This window comes from Arachis hypogaea, chromosome 1 (genome assembly GCF_003086295.3).
Source record: "Arachis hypogaea cultivar Tifrunner chromosome 1, arahy.Tifrunner.gnm2.J5K5, whole genome shotgun sequence".
NCBI lineage: Eukaryota > Viridiplantae > Streptophyta > Magnoliopsida > Fabales > Fabaceae > Arachis > Arachis hypogaea.
In genome coordinates this window covers 400,746-424,134 of record NC_092036.1, presented here as the reverse complement: position 1 = coordinate 424,134, position 23,389 = coordinate 400,746, and the positions used below count along the sequence as shown (strand labels likewise).

Genomic DNA, 23,389 nt, shown 5'->3' with positions numbered 1-23,389 from the left:
TCGACAAGCTCGGACTTGAAGAAAAAGAGCTAAAGGCCTATCCCACCGACCTATTTGGGTTAGGGGACACCCCGATCCATCCCTTAGGGTACATCTCGCTACACACTACCTTTGGAAGAGGCGAGCAATCTAAAACATTAAGCATCGACTACATTATAGTCGACGTCACTTCAGCATACAATGCCCTCATTGGGCGACCAACCCTAAACAGACTGGCAGCTATAGTCTCGACCCCACACCTCTGCATGAAGTTCCCTACCGCAAAAGGAATCGCTACTCTAAAGGGCGACCAAAAACTAGCGCGGCGATGCTACAACGAAAGCCTGAGCCTAAAAGGGAAAGAGATCAACACAATAGAACTCGGGCGAGTTCAAGTCCGAGAAGATCTTCGGCCACAACCGGAGGGAGAAATCGAAAAAGTCCATATTGGGAACACGCCTGAAAAAATAACAAACATAGGAGCAAACCTCGAAGCAGGCCTAAAAGAGGAACTCATAAGGCTCTTAAGGAAGAATTCCGACCTCTTCGCCTGGAAAGCCTCCGACATGCCAGGCATAAGCCCCGACCTGATGTGCCATAAGCTATCAGTATACCCGGGATCCAGACCTGTCCAACAAAGACGCCGGAAGCTCGGACCCGAGCGCATGCAAGCAATAGAAGAACAAGTACAAGCGCTGCTAGATGCAGGGTTCATTAGGGAAGTAAAATACCCCCTGTGGCTCGCAAACGTGGTCCTGGTAAAAAAGCCCAACGGAAAATGGAGGATGTGCGTCGATTACACGGATCTCAACAAAGCCTGCCCCAAAGACCCATATCCACTACCAAACATCGACGCCTTAGTAGACGCAGCCTCAGGCTACAGATATCTCTCCTTCATGGACGCATACTCGGGATACAATCAAATCCCGATGTACGGGCCCGACCAAGAAAAGACCTCGTTCATAACCCCAAGGGCAAACTACTGCTACGTAGTAATGCCCTTCGGGCTGAAGAACGCAGGGGAAACCTACCAGAGGCTAATGAACAAAGTGTTCTCAGAGCACATTGGATTACAGCTAGAGGTGTATGTCGACGACATACTGGTAAAGACACAAGAAGACAAAAACTTGCTGACCGACCTCACCAGTATCTTCGGTACCCTCAGAAAACACAACATGAGACTTAACCCGACAAAGTGCACCTTCGCCGCAGGGGCCGGAAAGTTCTTAGGCTTCATGCTGACTCAAAAGGGCATCGAAGCAAACCCGGACAAATGCCAAGCGATACTCAATATGAAGAGCCCAACGTGTGTCAAAGAAGTACAACAACTGAATGGAAGGCTAGCCGCCCTATCAAGATTCTTGGCAGGATCAGCAATAAAGTCACTACCTCTCTACTCACTCCTAAAGAAAGGGAAACCCTTCTCATGGACCCCGGAGTGCGAAAAAGCCTTTCAAGAATTCAAGGAATTCCTCGGGCAGCCACCAATCCTAACCCGACCTTTAAAAGGGGAAGAGCTCGTACTATACCTCTCGGTCGGACATCGAGCAGTCGCTTCGGCATTAATACGAGAAAATGACCAAGGACAACACCCCATATACTTTGTAAGCAAGGCACTACAAGGGGCCGAATTAAACTATCAGAAGATAGAAAAATTCGCCTACGCCCTAGTGTTCACAGCTCGGAGGCTCCGTCCCTACTTTCAAGCCCACACCATCAAAGTCCGGACAAACCAACCCATGAGACACATCCTACAAAAAACAGACTTGGCAGGACGAATCCTACAATGGGCGGTGGAACTGTCCGAGTTCGACCTCCACTATGAAGCCCGGACTGCCATAAAATCTCAGTATCTAGCCGACTTCATCGCAGAATACACTGAGACCCCTGGAACCCCACTCTCGTGGAACCTGTATGTCGACGGGTCCTCAAACAAAACAGGAAGCGGAGCCGGTGTTATACTCGAAAGCGACCAAGGAACGCGGATAGAACTATCCCTAAAATTCGAGTTCCAGGCTTCGAACAACCAAGCCGAATACGAGGCCCTACTAGCAGGTCTAAAGCTAGCCGAAGAGGTCGGAGCCCAGAGAATCACGATCTTCAGCGACTCCCAGGTCATCACATCACAAGTAAATGGAAGCTACCAGGCCAAAGACCCAACTATGAAAAAATACCTGGACCAAACACAGGCACAATTACGCCCCTTTTCAGAAATACAGATCCAGCACATACCTCGGGAACAAAACGCCCGGGCAGACGCCCTCTCAAAACTCGCCAGCACCAAGCCCGGAGGCAACAACAGAAGTCTCCTCCAGGAAACCTTACAATCTCCCTCCGTGCTAAGAGAGGAAGAAACGCTAAATATATCCAACCAACAGCAAGGATGGATGACCCCCATACTCAACTACCTAAAGTCGGGAACTCTCCCCGCCGAAAGAAAAGAAGCTAAAAGACTCACGAAAGACGCCCAGAATTATACACTAATTCACGACGTATTATACAGAAGAGGATTCACAAATCCCCTCCTTAGGTGCGTCCCGACCTCAGAAACAAGGAACATCCTCGAAGAAGTCCACGGAGGCATGTGTGGGAACCATCTCGGAGCTCGGGCATTATCCAAAAAAGTAGTCCGAGCCGGGTTCTACTGGCCGACCTTGCAAAGAGATACAACGGAATTTGTGAAAATATGCCCCCCCTGCCAAAAACACGCCAATTTCCACAAGGCACCACCAGAAGACCTTATCAGCATCACCGCACCATGGCCCTTCGCAAAATGGGGACTCGACCTACTCGGCCCATTCCCCCAAGGACCGGGGCAAGTCAAATACCTCATAGTAGGGGTCGACTACTTCACAAAGTGGATCGAAGCTGAACCCTTAGCCACCATTACGGCTCAGAAAAGCCGCAAATTCCTATACAAAAACATTGTCACAAGGTTCGGAGTCCCCTACTCCATCACAACAGACAATGGAACACAGTTCACGGACGCAAGTTTTCAGAACTTGGTGGCCGAACTAAAAATCAAACAGCAATTCACCTCAGTCGAGCACCCACAAGCCAATGGACAAGCAGAGGCCGCAAATAAAGTCATCTTGGCCGGGTTAAAACGAAGACTCCAAGAGGCCAAAGGGGCATGGGCCGAGGAGCTCCCCCAGGTACTATGGGCATATCGGACAACCCCACACTCTACAACGGGAGAATCGCCATTCCGACTAGCTTACGGGATGGAGGCAATGATTCCTATCGAAATAGATGAAGGGTCACCCAGAGTCATCTTCTACAACGAAGAAGGCAACCCGCAAGCACAAAAGGAAGAACTCGACCTCCTCCCCGAGGTCCGAGAAAGAGCCCGAATCCGAGAAGAAGCCTTAAAACGCCGAACGGCCCTCAGATACAATCAGAAAGTAATAAAGCGAAGCTTCTCCACTCACGACCTGATTCTAATCCGAAATGACATCGGAACACAAAAGTCGGGAGAAGGAAAGCTAGCTGCAAATTGGAAAGGACCCTACAAGGTAACAAAAGTCTTAGGGACAGGCTATTACAAAGTATCCGACCTAGAAGGCAATGAGCTGCCCAGGGCCTGGCACGCCTGTAATCTAAGACGGTACTACAGCTAGAAAAATTTAACCCGAGGTGTACTCTTTTTCCCTACAAAGGTTTTTTAATGAGACACCCGGTTAAAGTAAAACACCCGACCTAGTCAAGGGTAAACACGCTGTAAATATTCTTTCTTTTTTAATACTAATTAAATTTTTCTATTTTCTTTTCTTCTTCCTCATGATGAAACAAATCCTAGAAAGTACCCCGCCAAGGCGCATTAATTTATGCTCGGCAAAACGCAAAAAATCATTTGCCAAGAGGCCACACAAGGTCGGCAAAGATAAAGCGACGAGGTTCAAATTAATGTGAGAAGTTATAAAGTAACTCTGAAAAGGCTCAAAAAGCCAAATAAAAAGAGATTACAAAAATAACTTAAAAGGCCGACCAACAACAAGGTCGGACCCAACAAAAGGAGGTACTCGAAACGCCCGAGGTCCGAGAAAAAACCCGGATCCAAAGAAAGAAGCCTTAAAGCGGCGAAAGCAAAGATTTCGAAAACGCTTACTAGAAAGTTGCTATACAACTACAAAGTACAAGCGAAAAAACGAAAACAAAGATTTCGAAAACGCTTACTAAAAAGTTGCTATACAACTAAAAAGTACAAGCGAAAAAACGAAATCAAAAGAAAGGGTAAAGCAAAAGTTCCAAGCGCTAGCTAAAAAGTTGTTATCCAAAAACAACTAAAAAGCATAAAAGCGGAACAAAAAGTCAAAACGCGAACAAAACACCGCATAATAAGCTAAAAAGTTACTACAAGTAGCTAATAGCAGAAAGGCGTCCAAAGCGTTCACAGAAACCATCCAAAAAAAGAGCCCACAGGCCGGGCAAAAAACCAAAAATAAAAGATTACAGAGGATCAAGGTCCTTTCCAGACTCCACATCAACAGAAGGCTGCGGAGGAAACATAGAAATCGGGACTGCATCGACGGCACCGTCATCCCGGTTTGAAACCTCCACACCAGATCCATCCCCGGCCAAAGGTGAAGTCGGGTTCTCAACCGGAACTTTGGGGTCGGACACCGGAACCTCATCCTCGTTGGGAGCAGGAACGATCTTTCCCTCCACAACAACGTTATCCGTACTAAATAAGCTCAGATCCAGGTCAGGAGCAAGAACTCGGACCTGAGCCTTCAGATTTTCAAACATAGCATCCATACCCTTGGCCACATGACCTTCTAGCTCGTAAAAATCATCCTGAGCAGATTGCAACTTCTCCTTTGTCTCCACAAGCTCGGCATATACCCGAGTATAATTCTCCGTCGCCGCCTTCGCCATCTCCTCAGATGTCTTCGCTGCCGCCACAGCCGCGGTAGCTTTAGCTTTCTCTTTCTCCAAAGATGCCTCCAGCTCAGTAATCCTGGCAGCCTTCAGTTGACCAATCCTCTCGAACTCGGACTGAGCCTTCTCAAGTCGGGAGCTGGTCGCCCCAAGGGGGGATTTCTTGAACTCCCGGGCAATAGCAGCATGAAGACTGGCCATCCGGACACAGCTCCGCGCCATATACTGAAAATGGTACTCCATAGACACATCATCAGTAGAAATAAAAGTCTGAGGGAGAATATGCTGTTCAATCCAACCAAGAGCATCGAAATCCTTATCACCCGCAAGCTCTTGAGAGGTCTTCTGCTTCTTGGGAGGAGGACCCGAGGACGGAGGAGGAGAAGAGATAGCAGGTCCAGAGGTCGGAGGATCTTGATTTATAGCTCGGAACTGGGGATTCGGAATAGTCTTCGACCGAGTCTGAACACCCACAGTAGTCTTCTGCGGAGAAGATCGGGCAGAAGCCTCCCCAGCCTCGATATTTCGAGCAGCCACAGACTTCTTCGTCCGACGAAGGAACTTCATGGAATCCGCCTGAGAAGACATCTCTGCAAAAATAACAAGAAAAGGATTACCACAACAGAAATTCCACCAAAAAACAAGCAAAACCAAAATACTAAAAAAGAGGAATCTCGGAGAGGTCGGGAAACTACCTAACTCGGAACGGAGAAGGCTTGGATCTCCCAACATTTTCTTCGTGTCCAAGTGAGGTGCCCGACCCCATAAACTGCTCACCACACCCACAAAAGCCTGCTCAACCTCATCTAGACTCTCAAAGGTATACTTAGCAGACACTACATTCTCCTGCCAACAAAGAGGAAAAGAAGGCTCCCCACTCTCATCTAGAAAGAAAGGTCGGACGTCTCCAGTAGCCCGGACCTTGAAATAAAAGTTCTTAAAATCATGAAAGGACTCATCATAAAGGGTACAAAACTTCCTTCCCTGGTTAGCCCTAAAAGAGACCCAAGACACCTTCCCTCCACCCGACCCCGGCTTCGTCAACACAAACAAGTAGGAAAAAAGAGAAATAGAGGGAGCGACGCCCAAAAACTGACACAAAAGTTGAAACAGCTTTAAAAACACCCAAGAATTTGGATGAAGCTGCGTAGGGGCAAGGTTACAAGACCATAACACCTCGGACTCCAGGTCGGTAAACGGAAGTCGGACACTCAGCTTAGAGAAAAAACAATCGTAAGCATAAAAGAAGAGCTTCTCGGAACTATCTAGAGGCGGGAAGCACACTCTCTCCTCGGAATCCGGGGCTACTAGTTCATAATCCCTCTCAGACTCTCTATTTTCGCATATGCTACAATGCATACGGAACCTAGCTAAATACTCAGAATCTACCACAGAAGGGACTTTTAGAGGAAGAGGGTCTACCCAACCAAGACCACTTGGAATCTTGGTCGACATTGCTTGAAGAACCTTTCGAGACATAAAATTCTTACCTACAAAGAAGAATACAAAAGCAAGCAAAAATCACATAAAGCAGACAGCGAAAACCCTTTCAGCAAAACAAAGGAACAAAAATACCAGAAGAACAAAAAAGAGCCCCCCCCCCATATACAAACAACAGCAATGGCGGCGCCTCTTTTCGGGGCAACCCAGGCGTAAAGAAAAAGCAAATAAGAGCCACACAAAAGAACAGAAGCATATGTACACAAGAAAAGAGATGGGAACAAACCTGGAAGAAAGAAACGAAGACGACGAAGCTCCGAAGCAAGGAGAACGGAACGGCGGCGCAGAGGAAACCCCGGAAAGGCACACGGAAAGATTCGGGGAAGAAGAACAAAGAGAAAGAAGAAGCGGTGCTCGAAAAAGAGATGGCGAAAACTTAGAAAAACAGGAAGGAACAGAATAAACGAAGAAAAAGGAAGGGAGCAAATAAATAATGCCTTCACAGAGCCCGAACGGAAATCGAGGAGAAACGGTAAAATACAATAAATGCAGGAACGGCCACTTTTGAATTTTTGAAAAACTACTATGCCCGAGCTCGACCTCCCAAAAAAAGGACAAACTCGGGCAGGGGCACTGTTCATACCCTGACCGGGCTCCTCCAACTCGGCAAATTCATGAAAGGTCCGACCTCGTCATAAGGCCCACGCCTAAGGTCGGACCTCGGACAATAAAGCTAGGAAGGCCCATCAAAAGGAACGCAGCCCAAAACCTAAAGGCCGAAAAGGCCTAGGAGAGGCGGTTCTACAAGGATGGAGATAAAAACTCCCAAAGATAAGATAAGATAAGAATATCTTATCCAGGGAAGATCACGGCCAACTACTATAAATACACTGGAGCACCCAGGTATGACATACATTCCACATTCTACACATATCTGCTTGGACCCATGCTAACTTAAGCATCGGAGTGTCATTGCAGGTACAACCACCAACCACTCTGTATATCTAGCTCGGGTCATCAGTCCCCCCACCTCGGGCTTCTCCAAGACGACCGAGCTACACGTTTCAGGTAACCCTCGGAACAGTGAGGTATCTTGAAATACAAATTGGAGATGTATTTAAAGTCCGGTTTGCGGATTGTCATTTTGATTAATCAAAATTTTCAACATTAGGGGAAGAGAATAAGATTCCTAAAAAGGAACTTAATTGGAATGCATCATCGTTGATGCATTTAGATCCTCGATCAGGGCAATGTGAACTAGAAGTTCAAAAGATTATACATTTGCAAAGAATAGCAAATGAATTTCCTGACGTATTTTCCGATACGAAGAGGATAACCAAATCTTATATACCAGTGGAAAATGCCCCAATTCGAATTGATGTCCCAGTAGGACAAGTAGCCATTGAGGCAAATTCACGCCAGAAGCGTGGCAGGGCAGAAAATGCCCCAATTCGAATTGATGTCCCAGTAGGACAAGTAGCCACTAAAGCAAATTCACGCCAGAAGCGTGGCAGGCCTGTCGGTTCCAAAGATAAAAATCCTCGAAAGCGAAAAGAGGTAAATACTATTCCTGTTGAAAAAGACATAGTAGAGACACCTACAGTTGTCCAAAATTCTGATATAATGTTAATGCCAGAAGACGTTCAGGTACCTGAAAATTGTGAAAATGACGAGATCTCGATAAATTATGTCTTTACAGGAGAGAAATGGGACCGAAATAAGACAATTGTCAATGAAATATTTGCATATAATGTGGCATTAAATATCATGCATGAAAGTAAGGATCTTGAGCCAAGATCAGTCGAAGAATGTCGACAAAGGAATGATTGGCCAAAATGGAAAGAAGCCATGAAGGCTGAATTAGACTCACTTGCAAAACGTGAAGTCTTTGGACCTGTAGTCTGTACACCTGAAGATGTAAAACCTGTTGGATACCGATGGGTATTTGTGAGAAAACGAAATGAGAAAAATGAAGTTGTGCGCTATAAAGCCCGACTTGTGGCACAAGGTTTTTCACAAAGGCCCGTTATAGATTATGAAGAAACGTATTCCCCTGTAGTGGATGCGATAACATTGCGTTATTTGGTCAGTTCATCTGCATATCATAAACTACATATGCATTTAATGGATGTGGTAACGGCCTATTTATACGGCTCATTAGATAGGGATATCTATATGAAAGTCCCTGATGGATTAAAGATATCTAAACCATCCAATGAATATTCGCAAGGGTTATACTCAGTCAAATTGCAAAGATCTTTATATGGTCTAAAGCAATCTGGACGAATGTGGTATAATCGTCTTACTGAGTATCTAGCCAAAAATGGATTCAAGAATGATGATATCTGTCCATGTGTTTCATAAAGAAAACCGCATCTGGATTCATTATAATTGCTGTGTATGTTGATGATTTAAATATCATTGGGACTCCTAAAGAGATTCCAACAATTATAAAAACTCTGAAAGAAGAGTTTGAGATGAAAGATCTTGGAAGGACTAAATTTTGTCTCGGCCTGCAGATCGAGCATACAAAAAATGGATCTTTATTCATCAAGCGACATACACAGAGAAGATCTTGAAAAGATTTTATATGGATAAATCACATCCATTAAGTACCCCAATGATCGTAAAATCTTTGGATGTGGAGAAGGATCAATTCCGTCCTAAAGAAGAGAATGAAGATATCCTTGGTCCTGAAGTACCATATCTTAGTGCAATTGGAGCGCTAATGTATCTTGCTAATAATACGCGACCTAACATATCATTTGCGGTGAATTTACTAGCAAGGTATAGTTCCTCTCCAACCAGAAGACATTGGAGTGGAATCAAGCAAATCTTTCGATATCTTCATGGAACGGTTGATATGGGATTGCTTTATCCCTATGGATCCAAGTCACAACTAGTTGGCTACGCAGATGCTGGCTACTTGTCTGATCCACATAAAGGGAGATCTCAAACAGGATATCTGTTTACATATGGTGGAACAGCTATATCATGGAGGTCCACGAAACAAACGATAGCAGCAACCTCCTCCAATCATGTTGAAATACTGGCGATTCATGAAGCAAGTCACGAGTGTTTTTGGCTGAGGAGTCTGATTCAATATATTTTGTCATCATGTGGACTGATTGATCATAAGATAGCTCCAACTGTCCTGTTTGAAGATAATACAGCATGCATTGCTCAACTTAAAGGCGGATATATCAAAGGTGATATAACAAAGCATATTTCTCCCAAATTCTTCTTCACTCATGATCTTCAAAATCAAGGGACAATTGATGTCCAACAGATCCGCTCAAGTGATAATCTGGAAGATTTATTCACAAAGTCACTCCCAAAATCTTCTTTTGAAAGATTGGTACATCAGATTGGGATGCGCCGATTTCGAGATATAAAATAATGTCGGCAAGAGGGGGAGACTGTACTCTTTTTTCCTTAGTCAGGTTTTTTCCCATTGGGTTTTTCTTGACAAGGTTTTTAATGAGGCAGTCCCCATCACTAAAGGATATTGTACTCTTTTTCTTTCACTAAGGTTTTTTTCCACTGGATTTTTCTTTAGGAAGGTTTTAACGAGGCAATAATCCTAAATGGTCATCCAAGGGGAGTGTTGTGATAAGGGATGAGTTAGATGCCCATTTCCAAAGAACCTCTCTTTACCAAGGATGACTTAATTAAATGAAGGTTGAAAATGAATACATTTTACATGTATAAATAGAAAACATCGTTTGATGCATTTCACACAACACATAATCAATAATAACAACGTTCTCTCTCTCTTTTATATTCTCTCTCCTTACAAGTATTTTAAGCATAGTTAGCAGAACCGGACCGGACCGACCGGTTCGACCAGAAAACCGATAAACCGAACCCTATATCGGTCCGGTCCAAGGATAAGACCGTTCAAGGCCGAGAACCGGAATGAACCGGTTAAACTCGGAATGAACCGGTGAAAACTGGCCCGGACCGAACCGCTCGGTCCCAACCGAAGGCGAAGCTACGACGCATCTGGATTCTGCAAGTCCACCATGCTCTCCTCATGCTCCATGCCAAGTGTCAAAGCTTTGTGTTTTTTGAAAAATCTTTCAAAATGGCTACAATGGGGTTCAAGTCCACCATGCTCTCCTCATGCTCCATTTTTGAAAATTTTTTCAAAATGGCTACAATGGGGTTCGAACTTGTCACATGAAGCATGTAATTATGCCACCAAGCTGCATTGCTTCTTACCAACCTATACTTATATTCAATTAATTTTAATTTAAAGTCCCTCATTTTTAAATCAATTATATTTTATTTAACTATAAATTTTATTAATATATATATATATATTAAGATAAACAAAAAAAATTATTAATCACAAATTATTTTTTCTTTTCATGATTATATGATATCTATTAATATTATTTTTTTAATAAATACTTGTAGTATATAATAATAAGTAAAGACTCACATGCAATTGTCTTCATATGATGAAGTTGATAGTTGAAAATCATTAGATGATATTTAGTTAAACTTATCAAATCATCTAACTATTTTTAAATATCAACTTCACATAAAAATTAACTGTATGTAAGTTTTTATTTATAATAATATAATAATACAATAAATATAAATTAATTAATAAAGTATTAAAATTTGAAAATGATAACTATTTTTATAAAAACAAAATAAAAGTACTTATAATAAAAAATAATTAAATTTTACATAATTATTTAATTATACCGGGTTAATCGGTTCAACCAGTGACCCACCGGTTGAACCAATAACCTAGTGACCCAGTAACCTTACTGGTTCGATCACCGGTTCGATTCTGATAACTATAATTTTAAGTACTCTTTTCTTTTACTTTTATATTTAATATTAATAAATATATTAATCATCTCTATTTTATATTGAGATAATAATTCTAGTAAATATTACTACTTGGATTATCTAATTATATTTCCATATTTTATTTGTTACTTCTTCCTTATTTATTTAGTTATTTTATAAGGCCACGTCTGTGGTGGCTCCATTTAAGGTGCCTATTGGTGACTATATGTTGACTTTTCAATTGAGAGTTGACATGTGGCATTATATATTAAAGTGATTAAATGAGATATAAAAATAATTAAGTATAATATTACGGCAATCTTGATATATTAACTTATGGCCGTTTGAAAATTTATTATATCTTATTAATTTTACAACTAAAATGTATTACATGTTATTTTTTTATTGTAATTAAAATTAAATCAATTTTTTTAATTAAAAATTCTCACCTCTTTTTTATTAATTTTATAATTAAAATGTGTCACGTGACACACTCTCATTATAATTAAAATTAATTTTTTTTAAATAAAGAATTTTTTCTTTTTCTCTACTAATTTTATAACTAAAATGTGTCATATGTTATTCCCTCATTGTAATTGAAATCAAATTTTTTCCTCCAAAATTAAAAATTTTTTCCTTTCTTTTTCTTCCTTTTTCTATCTCTCTCATTCCTTCAACTACTCTATCTATATCATTATCAATGACTAATTACGAATTTGATAATCAAAATATGCAATATGATATTTTTTAATTGCATTTAATTAAAATTAAAATATTAAAATTGAAATTAAAATACACCTATATTATGTATCATATATTACTATCTCATATATTACTATCTAATTTAATAACCAAATGTGTCACATGATACCCTCTTACTAAAATTGAGAGAAAATATTTTTCTCCAAAATTAATAAACCCCCTTCCTAAATTCTCTCATCTACCTCTCTCCATTTTTCTATTTTTCCCTACCATTTTCACTCTATATATAATTTATATTTAATATTAATAATTTCACAAATCAAAATATGTCATCCGATATTTTTTATTAAAATTAAAATAAATTTTTTCCTAAAATTAACAAATTCTCACTCTTATTCTTTATTTTTATCTTTTTTTTCTATTTTTTCTTATTCTCTATTTATTCTACTTTTTTATTCTATAAAAAATAAAATTAACAAAATAATATAATTTTAATAAAAAGTATTATTATTATTATTATTATATACATATTTTTTAGGTTTTTATTTAGTTTTAAATTTTTATTACCTATTTTTTAATTTATATTTTGATTTTACTTATTTCAAATATTTATTACAAAAAATATTAATGTTATAATTAAAAAGTAAAATCAAGATTTAATTGTTTAAAAAAATTAATTTTAAGTTAATACATATTTCCTCATTGTAGAAATGCACATTTTTAGATCGTATAGAATTAACACATTAATTACCAAAAAAAAGAATTAACACATTTACCCAATTCAATTAACACATTTACTTCAGTGTAATAAGATCATAAGTACGGTCAATAAAACAACACTTCTCAAGTGTTAAACTCTCATAAAAGTCACGCACTAGCCATCATAGCCACCACATTGGAGTAGCCACCACAGACAACACCATTTTATAATAGTAATTTGGAAAAGGAAAAGTATGAGGAAACAATAGATTAGTTATACAATGCATACAATGGGGGTTTAAATGAAATTTAAATTAAATAATGGGTTATCAATTAATTTTGTATTATTTCTTATTTGAAATTTAAAACCATTTAGTAATTATAGATTCTAATCAATTAATTAGGTTAAAACACTCTCATCAACGATCACACGGCTGCCCCCATGCAGGATCGTTCCAACGCAGCTGCCCTCCCACCTACGATCACAGCGCCGCCCTCTCATCTGCACACAACGCAGCACGGCTGCCCCATGCAGGATCTTTCCAAAGCAGCCGCCCTCTCATCTACGATCGATAGCGCCGTCATCTCATCTGCACACAACACAGCCGGTGTTCACTCCTTCAGAATGGCAGAATTGCAAGAAGAACGTGCTGCAATGGAGGGTCCTCATTTATGCACATCACCTAGCCGAAATTCATTAATGGAGGTTGATATAGTTGAACCGTTAGTTTGTGTTGCCTCTGAAGTTTCTGAAAATTTATCAAACGAACAAGAAAACTTAGCCGCCAATGTCGCAGAGCATGGTCACAAGTTAAACAAGGTGAGCAATTAGGATCCTCAAATTCTGCCATGGATGTTTATTTCGCATTTAATTCTACCATAAATGAGTTTTTTGATTGTATGCTTATTGAAACATGCACTTGTAATCGATGAGTTGAGATGTAATTAAAGTTATGTTTGTTTTATTTTTAATAGTATGATTATATGCATTGAGGATTAGCTGAAATTAAGTAATCATTTTATGGTTATATGATTATATCCAGGAAGTATATTTTCTTACGTGTTTTTGTATGTGAATTTATGCTGTCATCATGTTAAATGGCATCTTCATTTGCTAATCATCCTATTATGGACTTATGTGCCTATATGCATGATGGGATAGCATAATTTAATTTTTTGGGATGCTTATATGAATTTATTTTTATCTACAGTGTGTTTATATTATATCTACATGATGACCATGCAAGTATGTAAAATAGATAACTATAGTGTGATGCAGAGGCTGAACTTGTTTACTGAATTGAAGGAAATGTTATTTGTATTTGCAACATGTTAACCATGATATGCTTATATGAGTGTTTTAATCATGTAATGATATGCTTATATGCTCACTGCATATTTGTAACGTTATATGCTCATATGCTTCCGGCATATTATTTTAATATTTTTCATGCTTATAGGAATAAATAATGTTAAAATTTTAATATTTTTCTTCCTGCACATGAAGAAAAGAGTGTGTGTATCTAAATATACAGGAAAAGAATTTTTTTTATGGAGTGAAAAAAGAAGCCACTAAAGATAGATTAAGGCCCTTAAATAATAGCCCAAATAAAAGAAATAATTTTACATAATTTTCATTGAATTAAAAAAAAAAACAACTAAAGGGTTGAAATTAATTAAATAATACATGAAATGAAAAAAATAATTCTCATGGTTTGATTTTGTAGCTGTTGATGTGTTTTCGGTGATTGTTTTTGAGATTTTATTTAAATGAGTTTTGATAAGGATCTTCCTCCTTTTGGTTACTCTGTTTGTTTTGAAATTATCGGGTATGCAGTTGTCGGATGTTATGGATGTTGGAAGTGAAGAGATGGAGCCTGGTGATGAGGTACTGGAGTCTAGCTTACTTTTGTTTAGTCATAATGTTCATGTTTTATTTGAAGACTAATGGTAATTAATTTTTCTTTCGGATTAATATAAAATACAGTTACCAGATCATGGTAACCTACAAGAAGATGAGATACCAAGAGTTGGAATGCGATTTCCTCAGCTACAGATGGCGCATGACTTTTATGTGTCCTATGCAAAGAAAGCTGGATTTGCAACTAAGATAAGGACGACAACATTTGACAAGATCACAAAGGCTCCCATTAACCAGGCTATATACTGTAATCGCGATGGGATCCGCGAGTCTCGTGTTAAAGCACCAACACGGAAGAATACGATTTCAGCTGCTGGGTGCAAGGCAAGGATATATGTAAAATTTGATAAAGACGTGCAAGACTGGGTTCTGCTCAAGGCTGACTTGACGCACTCTCACCCTTGTTCACCGAAAAAGGCAGTGCACTATCATGAGTATAGGAAGTTGACCATGCATGCGAAGTGCGTGATCGAGGATAATGATGAGGCTGGGATTCGACCAAACAAGACATTCCTTGCTTTGTCAAATGAGGCTGGTGGCCCCTCTAACTTGGGATTCTCAGAGAAGGATTTAAGAAATTATATAACAGCAAGGCTCCGAAGTAGCAACGTTAATGCGGATGTCAGGGAGATGATGAGCTACTTTAGGAGAATGAAGGACATCAATCCGAACTTCTTTTACGCGGTGAAGTTGGACGATAAGTGTAAATTTAAGAGTGCAGTATGGGTTGATGCAAGGTGTAGGGCGTCGTATGAATACTATGGAGACGTCGTATCAGTTGATAGCACGTACAATAGAAATAGGTACGTATTAGTTAAGTTGATGTTTTTACCTTTTCTTGATAATACGAATTTTGATCTTGATTGGCATTTCTGACATCTGGTTGGTTTTTCTGGTAGGCATGGATTACCGTTTGTGTCGTTCGTTGGGGTCAACCACCATGGTAGGTCGACCCTCCTCGGTTGTGCTTTGTTGGGGAATGAAGAAATCGGAAGTTATGAGTGGGTTTTTCTCCAATGGGTGAAGTGCATGGGAACTGCTCCAAAGTGTATCATAACCGATCAATGTCGATCCCTTTACCGTGCGATCAAAAATACTTTACCCGACACACGCCACCGGTGGTGCATTTGGCATATTATGAATAAGCTACCTTCGAAGCTTGGGGGTTACCGCCGGTACGGAGCTTTGTATGGTGACCTAAACGACATTGTGTGGAACTCTCGGACGGAGGAGTCATTTGAAGATGATTGGGCTGATTTTATAGATGAGTACAACTTACATAACAACACATGGTTGTCAGGTTTGTTTCTGTAAGATTACTTCTCGCGCTTTAATTGCAATTGGTCGGCATCTGAATGTTTAGTTTATCAGTAAGTTTGGATGACAATTAGCTAGATGTTCATTATAGTAAATATTTGGATGGTTAATATATCAGTTATTGTGGATGTTCATTTCTCAGGTTTAGTAATATGTTTGGTGTAAGCTTTATATGCTTAATTTGGTATTATTTATTTCTTGTAGATCTGTATGATGACTGACGCATGTGGGTCCCAATATACTTCAAGGGTGAATTTTGGGCAGGAATGCGGAGTACGCAGAGGAGTGAGAGCATGCACGCATTCTACGGTGGATACTTACACAGTAAAACTAGCTTGGTCCAATTTGTTCATGAATATGACAATGTGCTTGGAGTCAAGGAGCAGAGGGAACTGGAGGATGATGCTGCAGACTCGAGGGGGGTTATCCCTTGTGCAACTACCTCGCCTATAGAGAAACAGTTTCAGCAAGAGTATACCACGAGCATTTTTAGGGATGTTCAACTTGAGTTTGTGAGGAAGGCTAACTGCAGAGTTTCTGCAGTTGATGAACAGGGTCCAGTGGTCTGCGTGAAGGTGGAAGAGGAGAAACTACTCAACGATACTATTCTATGCGTTCCGTATGATGTTCACTTTGACCGTTCCACACATGAGCTTCGTTGTGAATGCAATCTTTTTGAGAGTTCAGGTGTGTTATGCTGTCACTGCCTTGAAGTTTTCCATTCGTATAAAGTGTACAAAGTACCGTCCTGTTATATTCTGCCTCGATGGAGCAAGAAGATAAAGTGCAAGCATACGTATGTCAAAAGTAGTCATGATGTCAGTCGGTCAGATGAGAGTCATGTTGCATTTAGGAAACTGTGTGCACACTTCTATAATGTTGCTCAAGAGTTCCTCGGTGATGATGAAGAAACAGCATTGCTGCATGTTGCTTTGGAAGAAACAAGGGCCAAGTTGGCTACGCACCGTGCCAAAAAGAGGTCCGAGAGCATGGCAGAGACTCAGACCAACATTGGCTCTCAGAGTTCGAATGATGTCGGTGTTGATGACATCCAAGGCCCATCGAAGGTCACCACAAAGGGCAGGCCAAAGAGTAAGAGGCTTGGCTCTGCCCTTGAGAAGTCCATCAAGAATTCAAGACGGAGAAAACAAAAGAATTCACATCCGGTATATGTTTTACTTAATCCCAACTTTGTATGTTTATTTGGTATAGTACTATCCTAGAACATAAATATTGGACTTTTTCTTTTTAATTTTTGGCAGGTGGTTCGTCCGCACACATTTCAAGATATAAACCATTGTGATGTTTCTAGCCTGGATGTTCCCAAACAAGACGGTGGTTTCATGTCTTTGTTAAGCTCCTTCAACCAAAAATGGGATTAGTGGTACGAGGTTGTGATCGTGTATATTTTCTCATTTCTGTGTTTATAGGATTCATGTTAGTTTCAAAGTTCTAAGGCAGCTGTTGCAAAGGTCCACATGCTATTGATTGCAAGAACCATTTTTCCATTTGTTAAAACGAAGCATCTTACTATTTTTATTTCTTGTAGACTTAAAGCATAACATGTATATTTGATGATTATTCTATAACTTAGTATACAGTTTAATAAAGTTGTTTCTGATTTCTACACGCTTGACTATATAGTTTTTCGGTACGTAGCTATTCCTCATAGACATTGTTTTCACGTATTTTCGATGAACTAAAGTAGATGTTCATTTATATAGGTGTTCAGATGTTCATTTTTACTATAAACAAAGATGGTTATCCGTTAGATTTTGTGATCACTTGGTTATGTTTTGGATTTGTCCTTGTTAGACTGGATGTTCATTTTAGTAAGTTATTGGATGTTCAGATTAGCTATTATGGCGGATGGTTAGTGGTCACCAGTTTTGATAAGCACAAATATGGCAGCTTTACCAAACAACCTTTATAAATCTGGGAGTCTCAAATCTAAAAGACATGGATAATTTTTAGTTAACATAACCAACATGTCATTGTACTGTAGGAAAAAAAATGTCATGGAATCAAGTCTTTCTAATGTGAAAATTAACAAAGCACTAAGCATGTCAACAGTAAGTAAACTCAGTATAACAAAGTAGTTCAATTCAGTGTAACTAATACTAATTAAGCAACTTCTTCCTCCCTCTGCGCATTGCCCCCTTCGGTAATCCCTCCGCATGTTCAATCAATGACCGTGTACTAGGTGCAGTGTATGGTGAACGAACGTCCTTCTTCTTGTTCCGTGGTTCATTGCGACGAACAGGTATAGCCTTTTGTTCCAATAACGAAATGAGCTGGTGTACCAATGTATTGTGCGGGCCACAAATAATATCTAGCATCAACTCCATCCTGTCTGATTGGAGTGAATCCTGTGGATAGATTTATCAGTTGGTTTAGTATATTGAACCTTTACATTAATAATTATACAAGATCAATCATGACACTTGCGCAAATGTGAAATTTACAAAGCTCATCCCATTCACAAAGTTGACGTTCTTCGGTCCAGCTCTCCATCAACTTAATGACACACATGCCACAGTCAAAGCTACATGACAATAAAACGCTATTGCAATTAAGTTGAGGAAAACCAAGTTACATGGTACGAAAAATTTTCAAATGATATCTAACAAAGCCTTAAATTTGGGTTAAAATTTCATCTCACTTGTTCGGTTGCTTTGGAACCATCGCGTACGAACGAGCTGGGCCGTGCGTTGTCCGAACAAATGTAGGAATAGAAATGCTTGCCATATCCTCACATAGTCTCCCCTAAAAATCATGCAACGAACATACGCGAGCAAAATTATGAGTGGGCTGAACTGTGCGGATGAATATTGATTAAAAGAATTATGGTATCTTACCACATATGCATCGAGCTTTATTCGCTTATCATCTTCTGGACCATAATGCAAACTGTCGAGAATAATTAAAAGTTTCGTAACCACATCAAATGCATATACCCACCAATGGCCCCTCCAACAATAAGGAATTAACCACTGCAGCAAGCAATACATACGAAGAAATTATCCATGTGAGAAAAAAAAAGGAACAACACCAAAACTATTGATCTCATTCGACCATTCAAGAACCTTAACATTCTCAAATCATGTGACAAGCTATTTCCAACAGCTATTTAAATATAAAACAGCAACTCACCCATTTTCTCTTTGCAGCTTCTACCTTGTCAAAGAACCTAGTGTCATCACCAAAGCTTGGACTAAGACCATCATAAATTGGTGCCACACCGTCCATAAATGTTTCCAGAGTATGATTTTTTATCACTGATTCCTGCATACCCACACATAGTAAGAATCCCAAGAAAAAGCTCTCTCCATATTGTAATATGAATGTAATTACCAATATGCCTGGACACACGCAATAGAACTCTCGCTTGAACCTAGATGATTGAGTGTCGTTGTAAGAATAACACATCCATTGAATTACCTACACAGAGTATTCAGCATGTATAATTTAAACACCGATACAAGTATAGAGAATTAAAACCCATGCTTAAGTTCATATACTTACACAGCTGTCTACCCAATTGCGGGGTTTCAAGGTCCAGAAATCCTTCCTTTGTAGTACCATGTAGCCCCGCCCTTCGTAGGAAGCTAAATCTTGATTTTTATCCAATGATGGGTTAACTATCCATGTTCTTATTTGTTCCTCTTTAGTCTCTCCCATCTTTATTTCTCTTAATCTTGGATGAATTGAATGTAGTGGGGACGGGGTTGGAGTCTTTTCAAGCTGAGTTAAACCCAGTGAAAAGCTCGGTCTACTTGGACTCGGTGTACAATAGGGTGATCCTTTTGGGAACACCGTTTGCAGTGGTTGCATGATTATGGCTTTGGTTTGGTGCCCCTGTTCAACATTATTCAGAACTTGCTCCAATTCAGGACACTGAACGATAGAGATGTCAAATTCGCTGCAGACCAATGGAACAAGAAATTAGCTAAGAGAACAAGTCATGCCTAGCTAGACGGCTAATCACAGGACATTGGTGAAAAAAAAAAGAGAAGAAAAACATGCAGCAAGGTAAGTATTAACCCACTAACCGGTCAAAATCATAGTCACTGAGCTGTACAGGTGCTGCTGGCGGTGTGTGTGGAGATCCATTTTTTAGGTCAGTTTTTCCAGCTTGATGATTTTCATGAGTGCTGTTGAACACTGGATCTTCTTGTATTGAATCATGTGGCGGAGGGTGCTGTCGGAATAACCGCATCCTTCTAGCAAGCGGCACATGGTCATCATCATCAGATTCCGAGACTACCAATGGCGCAGCAGTGCTTCCTGAGACACTTTCTTCTGGAATTTCTTTCCTGGTGCTTCGTCTACATCGGCTCCTATTGGGAATCACCTTTCTCCTCGTACCAGTCTTGGATTGCTGTGATGTAAATTCATGCATATCATCAGTTAAATTAACAAACAAAGAGAACCCGACTAAAGTGAACAACCAAATCGTACTAAGGTGTAAACCCAGAAATATAACAAAGTGAACATCCAATTCAAATTATCACATGAGCTATGATACAGAAAGCATACCAACTTATCCGTCTCGTTATATCTTGGCTGAGATGTAGTCTTGCCTTCGTTAGACGGAAATTGTTCAGTGTCCTTGGAGGGCCTTTTACATCCTCCTTTCTTGTTTACTACCTTACTCGAAGGCTGCTTCTTGTGTCTTTTCATTGAATTGTTGACTACGCAACCCTGTGTTCAACATGGGACAACAAATACATGGAAAAAATCTAATGTGAACTTTCAGGCGTTTTGTCAACATAACAACCTCACAATCGTTCATAAAAACAAACCATCTATGGCCACACTATATTTTACATCCGAAACCCAACTACAGTGAACATCCTTAATTACAAACACAGTAATCATCACTGAATTCTACTTTCACACAATGAATCAAATAGGCAGCACCATGAAGCAATTCTTTTATACATAAAAAGCCATCCAAATAAATTAATCATAAAGTATCTATCCAATTCAGGTTAGAACCTAATTTGGGCATCCTAGATCCTCCTCTTTAAGTAACAAACTCAACTAAAATAAAACCTTAATAAAATTAAGACACAACTAGACTCAAACAAGATTTCAACATAGAAACATGTAAATATAATACACGGTCATTGAATCTAGCCCTCGTAACCGTTCTTTTATGAACTTCATCTATCAAAACAAGCCATACAGCCACATAATGAAGCCTCAATTACAATTTTGTTTTCGCAAAATCTATGATAACGATCAACCATCACAACACATAAATAAGGATCCAATTTATTGAGCTAACGATCTTGCATAAGGAAAGCAAATTACCTTTTCTGCCTTCCTATAGGTTGGATGAGGTGAAGTTTTCCCTTTGGTAGATTGTGATTCGTCAGTGCCGTTGCGGGTCCTTTTACACCTCCCCCCCTCGTTAACAGCTTTACTCGAACATTGTTTCTTCTGCTTTCTCTTGGTCCTTACATTTGTTACTATGCAACCCTGTGTGTTCAACATTTGGTCAAAAGCAAGATTTCAATCACTCAATGTGGACCGCCAATTGCATTTCTTTTATCAACTAGAATTTATAAAATGCATTAGTAGAAGTTGAACCTGTGAGATGACATAGTCGGCCTTCTTATCAAGCTCATTAGTCGTCCACTCAACAATCCAGGGTTCGGGAACTCGACATGCATGCAATGTACCATGTTTCAAGCGCTGAAAGTACAAAACCTATAGAAAAATAACATAAATTTTAGGAATTACACATACGGTGGTACATTGGCTTCAAATTAACTTAATTTATTGCATTACCAGCAGCACGAACATGCACCCGCCGCATGTTTCCCTGTTCTCATCTTGGAATTTACTAATCGCATTTCGCAGCCACTTTAATATGTGATAAGGCCAATGAAACCTTCTAGGGTTCGACACATCTATTATTGGAGGGAGGTGCCACGGAGAAATAGTTTGCTGGCTTGTGGGGTTCAGAAACATCTTCAAAACCACCAAGATAAAGTATCTTCTGAACCTTATCCTCTGTTGCTCATTCTCCATTGGACAACCAAAGACAAACTCACGGAGTTGGCTTGTTGTTTTCTTCTGAAACTTCGCCTTAATTGCAAGATGCGATGGATTTTTCTTCTGCAATTCTGGTATTGGTTCGCCTGCGAGGAACGGAACATTTTGCCACAATTACTAAGTGTCAAAAATAGATAAAGTAAACCACTCAGAGAAATTTTTACAACCTATATAACCAACACTAACCATGAGAAGGTATGCCGAAAACACTGCCAATAAGTTCGGCACTAATGTGAATGTTCCCTGCGTCCACCATGAGCGTGTCTGTGTCAACGTCATAAGCCTTGGCTAATTGGAGCATGATGCTTTGTTTCACATGCCATTGTGGTACGCGACGGAGGAAACCGAATCCTATGGCCTCAATCTCGTCCAACTTAGCTCGTTCATGATGTCGTTCCAGGTGGGTAAATAAGTTATTGATGTAGCAAGGTGAACACCGGGTCTCTACTAGTTTCTGTTGAGCAAAACCAAAGAGGATCAGAATAACGTTTTAAAAAAAAATATGTTGATTTAGTGATGTAATTTGTTCGATACCTTTTTACCCATCTGAGTTTCAGGTCAGCCGGTATACAGATTGATTCGTTCGAGCAGCGTGGTAATCTGCTTACGCAATAGTCCCCCTGAAACCTTTCAGTGTATCTTATATGTTATGAAAGATAAACAAGTATCAAAGCTCAAAACTTCCCATTAGTAACCATCTATAATTAGGATGAAAAACTAATCTATGAACACATGAATCAGTAATTACACACTATCAACCACACCAACGGTAATGCTTAGCTCTAACAAACAATGAAACAATACAATTAAAGTGTTTCGGTAGCTTATCTAAATTTTAAAACAGGTTCTTAAAACTTCGCAAATATCGTATCACTGATTATGTATGAGTACTTGAGTAGTGATTTATGTTTTTTCCGAAAACAAAGAATTTAAACTTTCAAGGATTAATTATGAATTCTTAAACTATGGAGAAGTAGAAGCTAAGTCTTTGGACTTTTATGCCTGTTGCTTATTAAAAAGAAAATTTCATTTTAACTTGTTTTCATATAGCAAAATTTTAATTTGATAATAAATACTATAACATATTATAGAATTTAGCTAAAACATATTTTTAGAGAACTTAACGGAGATAATGATAATTTCCTTTTACTTTTTTATATATAATGTATTAAACTTATAAAAAAAATTTTTTTCAATAATTTTTTGCGCTTTACGGTGTTATTAAACAAAACCTACATTATATATTATGTTATTTTCCAAGAGGAAAAAAATAGAAAATTTAAACATAATTACTTTGATCCTTAAACTTTGATCCTTTAAACATAATTACTAAGCATGTTATACTTATATGACAAATCAGAGTTTCTTCAACTGCAAAACATCCTCTAATTGCATGTGAAAGCAGTGAAACATTTTTCAATTTACACATATATTCAGCTCATAAAAAGAACGAGATATGAAAGTAACATACCCACGAAATTCAAAATTATACGGTTGAAAAACAAGTCATTGGTATTAGTATGTAATAGATATTTCAAAAAATCAAGAGAAGCAAATCAACTTTCCCCAACCTGA

At 39.2% G+C, this 23,389-nt stretch overlaps 1 protein-coding gene across 1 annotated transcript; it reads left to right on the top strand.

Moving 5' to 3' along the window:
* The first annotated feature begins 12,952 nt into the window (after positions 1 to 12,952).
* On the top strand, positions 12,953 to 17,130 carry LOC112710819 (protein FAR1-RELATED SEQUENCE 5-like). The gene is made up of 6 exons (XM_072203483.1): positions 12,953 to 13,330; positions 14,348 to 14,398; positions 14,498 to 15,234; positions 15,331 to 15,731; positions 16,013 to 16,914; positions 17,011 to 17,130. The coding sequence occupies exons 1-6, from the start codon at positions 12,953 to 12,955 to the stop codon at positions 17,128 to 17,130; spliced, it is 2,589 nt and encodes an 862-aa protein (XP_072059584.1).
* The last annotated feature ends 6,259 nt before the right edge of the window (positions 17,131 to 23,389 follow it).

Coding starts and splice junctions, on each gene's coding strand:
- LOC112710819 (XM_072203483.1), top strand. CDS start 12,953: ATGCAGGATCGTTCCAACGCAGCTGCCCTCCCACCTACGATCACAGCG. Junction 13,331..14,347: donor ATGGTCACAAGTTAAACAAG/GTGAGCAATTAG, acceptor TCGGGTATGCAG/TTGTCGGATGTTATGGATGT. Junction 15,235..15,330: donor AGCACGTACAATAGAAATAG/GTACGTATTAGT, acceptor TTTTTCTGGTAG/GCATGGATTACCGTTTGTGT.